The 13,009-nt window shown below is 44.1% G+C and overlaps 1 protein-coding gene across 1 annotated transcript in view; it reads left to right on the forward strand.

The window, feature by feature from the left end:
• The window catches only part of IGSF3 (immunoglobulin superfamily member 3), an 84,215-nt gene that overhangs the window by 12,576 nt on the left and 58,630 nt on the right, over nt 1-13,009 (forward strand). The window contains exons 2-3 of the mRNA XM_068960566.1: nt 8,818-9,228; nt 11,659-12,069. Coding sequence (XP_068816667.1) covers nt 8,818-9,228; nt 11,659-12,069 — 822 coding nt within the window. The remainder of the gene's footprint in view (nt 1-8,817; nt 9,229-11,658; nt 12,070-13,009) is intronic.

Raw genomic sequence — 13,009 nt, forward strand, 5'->3', positions numbered from 1 at the left:
TAATAGGTATGAGATGATTCCTCATTGTGATTTTAATTTGCATTTCCCTGATGATTAGTGATGTTGAGCATCTTTTCAGGTGTCTGTTGGCCGTTTGTGTGTCTTCTTTGGAAAAAATAATCTGTTCAGATGCTCTGCCCATTTTCTCATCAGAGTGTTTCTTTGCTGTTGAGTTGTATGAGTTCTTTATAAGGACTTTGTTTTTTTTAGAGCAGTTTTGGGTGTACAGTAAGATTAAGAGGCAGATGCAGAGATTTTCCATATACCCTTAGTCCCTTAGGCATGCATAACTTGCCCCATTATCACCATCACTCATCAGAGAGGTAAATTTTTAAACCAGGAATATGTTAACATACTATAATCATCCAAAGTCCATGGTTTATCTCAGAGTTCTCTACTGGTGTTACACACTCTGTGTGTTTGGACAAATGCATAATGATATGTGTCCATCATTGTGGTATCATACAGAGTATTTTCACTGCCCTAAAAATATTAGTGCTCTGCCTGTTCATATCCCTGCCCTCCATTGTCAGTGATCTTTATGGAGACGGATCTGTCTCCACAGTTTTACTTTTTGCAGAATATCATTTACTTGGAATCATACAATGTGTAGCATTTTCCGACTGGCTTCTTTCACTTAATAATATGTATTTTCAAGTTCCTCCATATCTTTTCATGGCTTGATTGCCCATTTCTTTTTACTGTTGAACAAAACTTGGTTGTCTGGATGTATCACAGTTTATCCTTTCACCTACTGAAGGACATCTCATTTACTTCCAAGTTTCAGCAGATATGAAGAGAACTGCTATAAATATCCATGTGTAGGTGTTTGTGTAGATAGAAGCTTTCAGTTTCATTGTGTAAATGCCAAGGGGCACGAGTGCTGAATTGTACGGTAAGATACAAGAGACCACGAAACTGTCTTCCAAAACGTCAGTACCGTTTTGCATTTCTACCAACAATGAATGAGTGTTCCTCTTGCTGCACACAGTCGCCAGCATTTGGTGTTGTCAGTGTTCTGGATTTTGGCCATTCTCGTTTGTTGATTTAATTTGCATTTCCTTGATGACGTATGGTGTGGAACGTCTTTTCATATGCTCACTTCCAATCTGTATATCTTTTATGGTGGGGTGTCCATTAAAGATCTTTGGCCCATTTTTTAATCAGGTTTTTTTTTCTAATTGTTTTAAGATTTGGTTTTATATTTTGCATAACAGTTCTTTATCAAATATGTCTTTTATAAATACTTTCTCCCAGTTTGTGACTTATCTTTTAATTCTCTTGATATTGGCTTTCACAGAGGTGAAATTTTAAATATTAATGAAAGCCAACTCATCAATTATTTCTTTCATGGATCATGCCTTTGGTGTTGTGGCTAAAAAGACATTACCATATCAGAGGTTATCTGGACTTTCTCCTGTGTGATCTTCTAGGGGTTTTACAGTTTTGCATCTTACACTTAGGTCCGTAATCTGTTTTGAGTTAATTTTTGTGAAGTGTGTAAGGTCTGTGTCTAGATTCTTTTTTTTTTTTTTTTGGCATGTATCTAGTTGTTTGAACACTGTTTGTTGAAGAGGCTATCTTTATTCCATTGTTTTGCCTTTGCCTTATGTCAGAGATCAGTTGACTAAATTTATCATGCTAATGTAAGTGATTATTATGCTTTTAACTTTAAATTCTCATTTGTTAATTATTGGTTTATAGAAAAGCACTTGACTTCTGTATTAAGCTATTGTATCCTGCAATCTTGGTATAATCACTTATTAGTTCAGTAGTATTTTGGCAATAATTTTTTTTTAAATTTTAATACAGGCAATCATGTCACCTGCAAGCAAAGAGTTTTGTCTTCCTCCCCACTATGTATACCTTTTAAGAGTATACCAATATGTATACTCTTTTTTCTTGCCTTATTGTAAGGGAATGGCAAGAAGGAATATATTTGCATTGTTCTTGATCTTAGTGGAAAAGTTTTGAGCTTCTCACTGGTCAGTGTGATGTTAGCTAAAGGTATTTTGTAGGTAGTCTTTGTCAAGTTGAGAAAGTCTCTATTCCTAGTTTACTACAAGTTTATAGTGAATGAGTGTTGAATTTTGTCAAATGCCTTTTCTGCATCTGTTGATACGACCGTGTGGTTTTTCCTTTTTGAAGTTTGACATGATGTATTACATTAGTTGATTTTCCAATATTGAATAAGTATACCTGGGATGAATCTCACTGGTTCTAGTATATATGTCTTTTTATACTTTTTGGATTTGATTTGCTAATATTTTCTTGGGAATTTTTGCACCTGTGTTCTTGAGAAATATTGGTCTGTAGTTTTCTTTCCTTATAATGCCGTTGTTGATTTTGGTATCAGGGTAATGCTGGCCTGATATTAATAGAATGAGTTAGGAAGAGGTGTTCCCTTTGTTTCTGCCCAAAAAAGATATTGTGGAGAATTGGTATAATTTCTTCCTTAAACGTTGGGTAGAATTCACCAGTGACCCCATCTGGGCCTGGTGCTTTCTGTTTTGAAAGGGTTTTAATTATTGATGCAATGTCTTTAATAGGTATAGTGAAAGTGAAAGTCGCTCAGTCATGTCTGACTCATTGCGACCCAATAGACTGCAGCCTGCCAGGCTCCTCTGTCCATGGAATTCTCCAGGCCAGAATCCTGGCGTGGGTAGCCTTTCCCTTCTCCAGGGGATCTTCCCAACCCAAGGATCAAGTCCAGGTCTCCCTCATTGCAGGTGAGGGTGCTGAGCCAGCTTTACCAGCTGAGCCACCAGGGAAGCCCATACTATTAAGCCTGTCCTTAATAGGTATAGACCTATTCAGATCATCTTTGCTTCTTACGTGACTTTTGCAGATTGTTTATTTCAAGGAGTTGGTCTGTTTCATCTGGGTTATCAAATTTGTGGTCACAGAGTCGTTCATGCTACTGTTGCTAAGTCACTTCAGACGTGTCTGACTCTTTGCGACCCTGTGGACTGTAGCCCACTGGGCTCTGCTGTCCATGGCATTCTCCAGGCAAGAATACTGGAGTGGATTGCCATGCCCTCCTCCAGGGGACCTTCCCAGTCCAGGGACTGAACCTGCATCACATATGTCTCCTACATTGGCAGGCAGGTTCTTTACCACTAGCACCACCTGGGAAGCCCGGAGTTGTTCATAGCTTTCCTTTACTCTTCTTTTAATCTCCATGGGATCTCATAATTCCCTCTCTTTCATTTTGGATACTAATAACTTACATTCTCTTTTTTTCTTTGTTAACCTCGCTAGAGCGTTATTGATTTTATTGATCTTTTAAAAACACCAGCCTTTGGTTTCATTGACTTTCTCTATTGATTTTCTGTTTTTAATTTCATTGATTTCTGCCCTAATTCTTTTTTTTTTTTCCTGCTCTAATTCTTATTTATTCTGCTTACTTTGGATTTACTTTACTCTTCCTTTCCTAGTTTCCTAAGGTGGAAACTTACTGATTTAAAGTTTTTCTTCTTTTCTAATTTAATACTATAAATTTTCCTCTAAGCACTGCTTTCCCTGAATATCATAGCTTTTGATAAGTTGTATTTTAATTTTCATTTAGATAAAAAATTTATTTCTCTTGAGATTTTGTGTGTGTGTGTTTTGTTTAGAAGTGTGTCGTTTAATCTCCGCATAGCTTGCTGTTTTCCAGTTATCTGTTATTGATTTCTAGGTTAATTCCATTTTGGTTTGCCAACAGATATTATATCATTCAATTTTTTAAAATTTGTTAAGGGTGGACTTCCCTGGTGGTCCAGTGGTTAGGAATCTGCCTTACAATGCAGGGAACATGGGTTCGATCCCTGGTTAGGGAACTAAGATCTCGCATGCCTCGGAACAACTAAGCCCTTGCACCGCAGCTAGAGAGCCTACATGCTCCTGAGCCCAGGCACTGCACCTGCAGAGTCTGCGTGCTGCAGTGGAAGACCCCACGTGCTGCAGCTCAGACCCAGTGCAGCCACATAAACAAACAAATGAAAAGAATTTATTACGAGTTTTTTTTATGGCCCAGAATGTGGTCTATGTTGGTGAATGTTCTGTGTGAGCATGAGAAGAATGTGTCTTCTGCTGTGGTTGGATGAAGTCTGTAGATGTCTATTGTATCCAGCTGATTGAAGATATTATTGAGTTCAGCTTTGTTCCTTATGGGTTTTCTGCTTGCTGATTCTGTCCATTTCTGAGAGAAGGGTGTTGAAGTCATCAGCTATGATAGTGGATTTGTCTATTTCTCCTTACAGTTGTCTCACTTTTTGCCTTATGTAGTTTGAGGCTTTGTTGTTACATGCATACACAGTAAAGAACTGTTATATCTTCTTGAAGAATTAACTCTTTTTTTAATCTCTATGTAATGTCCTTCTTCGTTGCTGATAATTTCCCTTACTTTGAAGTCTGTCTAAAATTACTATAGCCACTGCAGCTCTTTTGATTAGAATTAACATGGTATATTTTTCTCCACTCAGTGACTTTTCTTGTCTTTGTTTGCACTGGGCTTCGTTGCTGAGTGCAGCCTTCAGCTAGGAGCAGTGAGTGGGGCTTCTCATCACCGTGGCTTTTCCTGTCGCAGGGCACAGGCTTTAGGCCCACATTTAGTAGCTGTGGTGCACAGGCTTAGCTGCCCTGAGGCCTGTGGACCAGGGACTGAACCTGTGTCCCTGCATTGGCCGGCGGATTCTTATCCATTGAACCACCAGGGAAGTCCCACCCATTTATTTTTAATCTTTGTGTCTTTATGTTTAAAGTGGTTTCTTGTGGGTAAGATATTGCTGGGTCATGTTTTTAATCCACTCTGACAATCTCAGTCTTTTAATTGGTACATTTAGATTGTTAACCTTTAAAGCAATTATTGATATAGTTGAATTAATATCTACCAGTTTCATTAATATTTTTTGTTGCCCTTGTTTTTTGTTCCTATTTTTGTTTCCCACTCTACTGTCTTTTGTGTCTGTCTAGTCCTTTTTATACAGTTATATATAATACTTGGGATTGTTTTAATTTAAAAAGTGATACTTGCTTATTGCAAAATAATTCAGAGAATGCAGAAATGTCCAAAGAAAAAATATTACTTAAAAAAAAAGGTGATCCCAGCCCGGAGGAACCTTCTGTTGTGGGCTGAGGGAAGATGAAAGGTGCAGTCGAGTTAGGGGATGCCTTGGCCAGGGTTGGGGACCTGGGTCTTTTTGAAGGTAGCAGTGTTTAGGAATGGCTTCCCAGGTGGTGCTAGTGGTAAAGAACCTGCCTAGCAATGCAGGGGACATAAGAGACACAGGTTCGATCCCTGGGTTGGGAAGATCCCCTGGAGGAGGGCATGGCAACCCATTCTAGTATTCTTGCCTAGAGAATCTCATGGACAGAGGAGGCTGGTGGGCTACAGGCCATAGGGTTGCAAAGAGCTGAACATGACTGAAGTGACTTAGCACAGCACAGCTTTAGGAGAATGAGATCTGGATAGTAGGGGCAGTGCCCAGAGAAGGAAATGGGGAAGGTGGGGGGTATGGAAGGGGAATTAGACCACTGAGAAGAAAAAGTTCATTTCTATTTCTATGCTAAGGCCCACTTCCTAAGAACAGCATTATTTTCAGGGTTCAAAGGCCCTTTGTGTGGTGGGAGGGAAATTAAGGAGATATTTAATAAGCAGGTGTAGCTGAATGTGTGTGGTGAAAGTACAGTCTACTCTCTGTTTGTTTATTTGCCAGGACTGTTTATAACCAGCTTCCGACAGGAGACAAGTTGTTTTGACCCTGGTGCCCTGGCTCATTCAGGCCACTTAGCACTGTTTACCTTTCTGGGGAATAATGTGTATGCTCCCCTGATGTAGTGCTTCCGTAAGGTCTGTAACTAGAATGCATGCTGGGTGGACTCAGCTTTGTGTCACCGCAGCCAGTGTCTGATGGGCCTCAGCTGCTTTCTGTTGCCCATTCACTGGAGGAGAATAAAACTTTCTTGACCCAGATCGGTGAAGGCAGGAGTTCAAAGCTGTTGAGAGCCTTAAATCAGTATCTGGTCTTTTCGTTTGAGCCCCTGGCTGACACTCTATCAGTAGAGACATCTTGACACTGCTCTGTGTTGAGTTTAAAAAAAAAAAAAAACCCTAATGCCCAGGTTTCTGCACACCAGATCAGTTACTTGGGGTGGGGTCCAGGCCCTGTTATTTTTTAAAGCTCCCTGGGTGATTCCAGTGCAGGTCTAAGGTTAAGTCCTGTCTTGAAGAAAGATGCTGGCTTGTCCTGACCTGTGTCCAGTCCTCTTTGTAGCAGGTGGGGACTGGTTGTGGCTATTTTGTCATATAACACTAAAGTGCAGGGAGACCTAAATATTATGAATGTAGTTACATTGTTTTCAAAGTTCTCCATTTCCAGAGGACTTCAAACATTTGGCTCAAGTGTCACTATGTATATATAGCGCTTACTCGCTCAGTCACGCCCGACTCTTTGCGACCCCATGGAGCCCGCCAGGCTCCTTTCTGTCCATGGGGATTCTCCAGGCAAGAATACTGTGGTGGGTTGCCATGCCCTCCTCCTGGGGATCTTCCCAACCAGCTCTCAAACCCAGGTCTCCTGCATTACAGGTGGATTCTTTACCATCTGAGTCACCAGGGAAGCCTATATATATATATATAGTTCGTTTGTTTTTTTACATTGTCAGAGAAAGAGTACACATAATAAAAACGCAACACACTACATTTTAACATACTGAAGATAACTAACGAGCTGTTTGTCAACCATCTTGAATACAGTCGTAAATGCTGTCAACCGGAATATGTCAAGTGAATCCGCATACCACTTTGATTTGATTTGCCACACTCCTACCCCCTTTTTCACTTTCCTTGCTTCTGTTGCTTAAGCCAAGATGGCATTCCATGTAAGATTTTGTTTGGGAGAAAAGATTCTGCATAAATAAAAGTTTATAGGCCACAGGCCTTTCCTGGTAAGGTCTGTTTTAGATTAGATCAGTTTGTTTTAAGGCCCAAGCATCCCCCAGGCTGGGCTTAGAGCTGCTTCCCACTAGGATTTGAGCCATCCCAGCTGTTCCCCAGCTGTATCCACTTCAGATACGTTTACGCTGGGGCAGCCGTGATTGCCTTTCAGAGGGGGAGTGGGGGAAGTTTTCATGAAAATGGGAATGGGCTGCAGCTGTGGGTGGAAGTGGGTGGCCCAGAGATGGTGTCATTGTCAAGAGGCCATTGGCCTGACCTTGAGGGATCACTGGCCAAAATCCTGTTCCCTGTGGATCCAGAGGCATAGAATGTTCCAGCCAGAGCTCTTCCTATGTTGTTCTTCAGTTGCTGTGTCCTGTCTGACTCTTTGCAGCCCCATGGACTGCAGCACACCGGGCTTCCCTGTCCATCACCAACTCCTGGAGCTTGCTCAAACTCATGTCTGTTGAGTTGGTGATGCCATTCAGCTGTCTCATCCTCTGTCATCCCCTTCTTCTGCTTTCAATCTTTCCCAGCATCAGGGTCTTTTCTGATAAGTCAGCTCTTCACATCAAGTGGCCATAATATTGGAGTTTCAGCTTCAGCATCAGTCCTTCCAATGAATATTCAGGGTTGATTTCCTTTAGGATAGACTGGTTTGATCAAGCAGCTCTTCTTTAAGGACTAATTATGGGCTAGGCCCTATGCTAGGGGCGCTACAGATCTTGTCTTATTGTCTTTTTGATAACTCTGTGAGGCACACGTGATTATCCCTATTTTATGGATGAGGAAATAGGCTTCAAGAGGTTAAGTCACTTATCCAAGGTCACAGGTAATAAGTGACAAAGCTAGTCACACATGCTAGTCCCCTCCAAAGCCTTCCTAGAAATCATCTTATGGATGAAGAGATCAAGGTCCAGAAAGGAAAAGCCTCTTGTCCAAGACAGCACCACCAGCTCCAGTTCCCGGCAGAGCTGCAACTAGCCCTTACCTGCCACAGGGTCATGTCCCCTGCCGCCTTCTCAGTGGCTCAGGCAGAGTCAGTTGTGCTGGCGTGGAATGAGAAAGCAAACTCACTATCTCTCTTGTCCCCATGTCTGCAAGGGGAGACCATGTTAAGAGCATAGCAGAGGCCACTCGGAGAAGCAGAAGGCAGGCAGAGGCCACTTGGAGAAGCAGATCCCAGCCAGGATGTGGGGCAGCCGTTGGTGAACCAGAGCCCAGCTTCCAGGGCAGCCTGGAAACTTCTTTGACTTGGGGTGGCACTGACAGTTGCCCCCATCGGTGATATGTGGGCATCTGGGCTGCAGGGTTCTGCGTCAGCCCTTCCCATTCCTGTTCATGTGAACAGCAGCCTTTAGGAGCTCAGCTCTACTTCCACATGTGGAGGCAAGAGGGTGTAAGGAATGTGTCCGTGGTGGCCTGGGAGTAGCTACCTTTGCAAATAAGGGTGTGGAACCAAAGAAAGGACCCAGGACTCCCTCCTTCCAGCTCTCCAATCAAGAAAGGAGCATTTAATTTCAGCCAGATTGCAAGGTGATTGCTATTGTTCTCCTCTGAATTTGTGCCAAGGATGCAACTTTCCATGCTCATTTTATTAAAAAACTTTATAAAGAGCACTAATAAGTAGATATAAAACTGCTGCCTAAATGACAGAGAGACTAAATGAAATTCCCAAGGGTCAGCCATTGAATAAATAACAGGACCATGTCCTTGCACGATCACATTCTCATATATGCAAATTAGGGACAGTGCCTTACCATGGAATGTTTTAATTAATATTTATAAATCACAGAGCGCCTCAGAAAGGGCCGCTAAGTTATTTATATTATTATCATGTCACTGGAATAACAAACCCTTTGTAGATTGCTGCCTGCTTTGCATTTTAGTCTGAGAAGTGAGAGAGCCCATTGTGTGTGTCTCCCCCACAGGTGTCGTGTCAGCGCAGCGGCAAGTCAGCATCCAGGAAGGACCCCTGTACCGCACAGAGGGCTCTCACATCACCATCTGGTGCAACGTGAGCGGCTTCCAGGGGCCCTCTGAGCAGAATTTCCAGTGGTCCATTTACATGCCCAAGGCCCCGGAACGCGAGATCCAGATTGTCAGCACCATGGACGACACCTTCTCCTATGCCATCTACACGCAGCGTGTCCGCAGCAGGCAGATCTACGTGGAGAGGGTCCAGGGGAACTTGGCCCTATTACACATCATTGATCTCCAGACCCGGGATGCCGGGGTGTACGAGTGCCACACGCCCAGCACCGACGAGCGGTACTTCGGGAGTTACAGCGCCAAGACGACCGTCGTGGGTAAGGAGATAACTGTGTTCATGTGGCTGGTGTTCTGCCTGAGTGTCGTAGTGAGTTTGAGCTGGTAAAATAAATTATCATAGACTGGACTGGGTGCTTAGACAACAAGCAGTTACTTCTCACTGTTCTGGAGGCTGGAAGTCTGGATAATCAGGGTGCCAAAGGAGGGCCCTCATGGGGATTGCTGAGTACTAACTTTCTCTTGTCTCCTTACGTGGCAGAAAGGGAACAAGAGAGCTGTCTGGGGTCCCTTTATAATGGCACTAATCCCTGAATCTTTTTCCCTGGCAGTCTGTGCTTTCAATGCAGGGGATTCAGGTTAGATCCTTGGTTGGGGAACGAAGGATCTAGTTGGGGAACTGCCATATGCCAGGCAGTGTGGCCAAAAAAATTTTTTTAAAGGAGCACTAATCCGATTTATGAGGACTTCATCCTCATGACCTAATCACATCCCAAAGGCCTCATTTCCAGATACCAACACAGTGGGGATTGGGTTTCAACACAGGAATTTGGGGGACAGGGGAGAGCACAAACATTCAGTACATAACACTAAGTCACTTCTTTTATACTACAGTTTTAGCCTCTTTAGGGCTTCCCAGGTGGCGCTAATGGTAAAGAATCCGCCTACCAATGCAGGAGATGCAAGAGACGTAGGTTCAGTCCCTGGGTTGAGAAGATTCCCAGGAGTAGGAAATGGCAACACACTCCAGTACTCGTGCCTGGAAAATTCTATTGGGAGAGGACCCTGGCAGGCTACAGTCCACAGGGCTACAAAGAGTCGTATACAGCTGAGCAACTGAGCACATAACATAGCATTTGACTTTAAAAGAAGAATCCAAAGCTCCCCAAATATTTTAGAGGTCACCAAGTGGCATAGGTGAAGCAAGTTTTGTGTGTTCACTTGTAAATAGAAGGTTGAAGCTGCAACTTGAAGAAGGTCTAATGCAGATGTTAAGAACTTAAGAGGAGGTTAACTGACCCTCTCTAACTGATGAAAGGGGATATAAAAATATAAGGCAAGGACATTTGTGGTTGATAAGCTGAAGAACTGATGAGGAAGATGAAGCATGTGTCATCTGGAGGAAGAGGCCAAACCTCCAGGAAATGATGGGCCTTTAGATGGCGTCTCTGAGCCACCGGGGGTGCTGCTGTGTCAGGAAGCAAGTGTGGCTGCAGGACTCTGCTCAGACCTGGAGTGGGTCTGTGTGTCCTTTGGTGCCAGAGTAAGAAACTGTGCGCCAGCTCTTTGTGCACCAGTCTCCGTTTACCCCCGTGCTCCCCAGCTGATGGAGGGAGCTGGAGGAGGGAGGGAGGCGGGAGGGAGATTTCCGTGTTGTTGGCTCTGGGCCACATTGTTTCCCAGTGTGAAGGGTCAGAAATATCAAGGCCATTCTGTTTTTCTGTCCAAGTCATAACTTCCAGGCTTAATTAAGATAATAGAAACTGGAAATCAAAATTTCCACCCTTCAAATCAGAGAAGAGGATGGTGTTTAGTCTCCAGAGTAAAATGCTGACCAGGTGACCACAGAGGTAATCTTATCGCTTGCCTGACTCATCCCCATTTCATGGCTTCCTTCCAGCCCACGGACACATGTTGACACGAGTTATATGAAAATTAAACCTACTAAAAAATCGAGGACCCTGCTGTTTCTCTCTACCACAACCCTTTCTTTTTAAAAAAAGAGAAGAAATAGCTTTTATAGAGCACTGCATTGCTGACATGAGTTGGGGGAACATGGGCGTGGAGTGGCTAGAAAGGAGAAAATGAGTAAGTTGTATTGAAAATGTGACGCTCCAACTTCCAGGAACTCCTTTTGTTTGAAGATGAGTCAGTACCCAAGTTAAAGTTCTGAAAGCAATTTCACCTTGAACAACAAAGTCTTACTTCACTTGACATAAAATTTCTTTGACATGTTATTTTCTGTGAGTTCATTTATTGTGTAAAATGAAATGTAATGTCTACAAACATTATTTTATCAATTTTTTAATTGAAGTGTAGCTGATTTACAATATTTCAGGGGTACAGCAGAGTGATTCACTTACACACATAAATATATATGTACTTTTTCAAATTGCTTTCTGTTATAGGTTATTATAAGATATTGAATATAGTTCCCTGTGCTATACAGTAAGCCCTTGTTGTTTTCTATTTTATATATATAGTGTGTCTTTGTTAATCCCAAATTCTCAATTTATCCCTCTGCTCCCAACCCACTTTTTATCCGAGTGTTATTGAAATACCAGACAGGAAGCATAAGTGCCAAACAGTTGCAGTCCAAACCCAGGCAGAAGTCTCGTTCTGTTTCTGTGCTGCCCACGGTCCTCCGTGGCCCCACAGAACTGTGGAAGCCCGGGTGGGTTGGCACTCAGCCCCTCGAGTGTAAGATCTGTGGCCTACTGACCACGCTTGGGGCGGTTCCTGTGTTGCAGTGATCCCGGACACCCTGCAGGCCAGCTCTGTGCCCCAGACGTTGCACAAAGTGGAGCAGGACCGCCTGGAGCTCGCATGTGACACGTCCACGGAGACGCTGCAGCACAGCCACGTGTCAGTGGCCTGGCTCCGGCAGCGGGGCGGCGAGAAGCCGGTGGAGGTCATCGCCCTGAGCCGGAACTTCGTGCTGCAGTCGAGCAGCGACTATGCACAGAGGCAGAGCCTGGGGGAAGTGCGCCTGGACAAGCTGGGGGGCACCACTTTCCGCCTCACCATCTTCCACCTGCAGCCCTTCGACCAGGGCGAGTTCTACTGCGAGGCCACTGAGTGGATCCAGGACCCGGACGGCTCGTGGTACCCCATGACCCGAAAGCGTTCTGAGGGGACCGTGGTCAACGTCCAGCCCACTGGTGAGTCTGTCTGGTGCGAGGTGGTGCAGACTCCTTTGATGACTCTGCAAGTACTCTGGGTCCCTAGGGGCCAGGTATCCCAAGCCCTGACCCTCTCTCACTGTGCTCTCCCAGCCCCTGAGTCCAGCTGGGCTTCAGATTAGAGCTGACAGCTGTTGGTGGCTGCTTCAGCTGGGCTGAGGGCAGGCGTACTGTGGGCACTCAGTCCACTAATTTTGGTTGGAGGGTATGGTTGTGCCGGCATGGAGATGCAGGAAGTGCCCAAGGGTCCTTGCATTACCGCTCACCTCTAATGAGGGGCTGCCATTGTTCTGACAATCAGAGGTGTGGTTTGTGGGAGATGAGCTGGAGTGCCTGAAGTACAGGCTGTGGGGGGGGACTTCTCTTCAGGACCTGTCTCTTGACTCTCCTGCCCCATTTGCTCCAGTTAAATGGTGGTGGTCTTGGTCTCTGCATAGCTCTCTTGTCACTTGTTCTGTCATTCTGGGGCTGTGCTTCTGATTTACCTAATAGCACAGATGCCCAGGCTTGGGCAGTACAAATTTCTGAGTCAGGCTTCCGGGTTGGGACCTGGGAAGCTGAGTTTTCAGTATACTTCCAGTGTATACAGTCTACGCTTTGTCAAGCACAGCTCTAGAGCCAACAGGGCAGAAGCGATTCTCTGGCTGCCTAATGGATGTTAGAACTTTACAAGGAGGGTTAGGCTCCTGGACTGGGAGCACTTTATCTGTTCTGTAGGATCCAGAGTATTTAGCAGCTTCTGAAACTTCTGGTACTAAGAAATCTACAGAAGGCGCTTTATTTCATATTTATCCCTTCCCTTCCTGGCTGGTTTTAAGAGCAGCTTCAAAAGTCTGGGCCACATTTTGAGTCTTAATGCTTTTAAATTAGGTTGCATCAGTTAATCTTCTTTATTTTAATCTTGCCAATTTGGAATCAG

This window comes from Capricornis sumatraensis, chromosome 2 (genome assembly GCF_032405125.1).
Source record: "Capricornis sumatraensis isolate serow.1 chromosome 2, serow.2, whole genome shotgun sequence".
Taxonomy (NCBI): domain Eukaryota; kingdom Metazoa; phylum Chordata; class Mammalia; order Artiodactyla; family Bovidae; genus Capricornis; species Capricornis sumatraensis.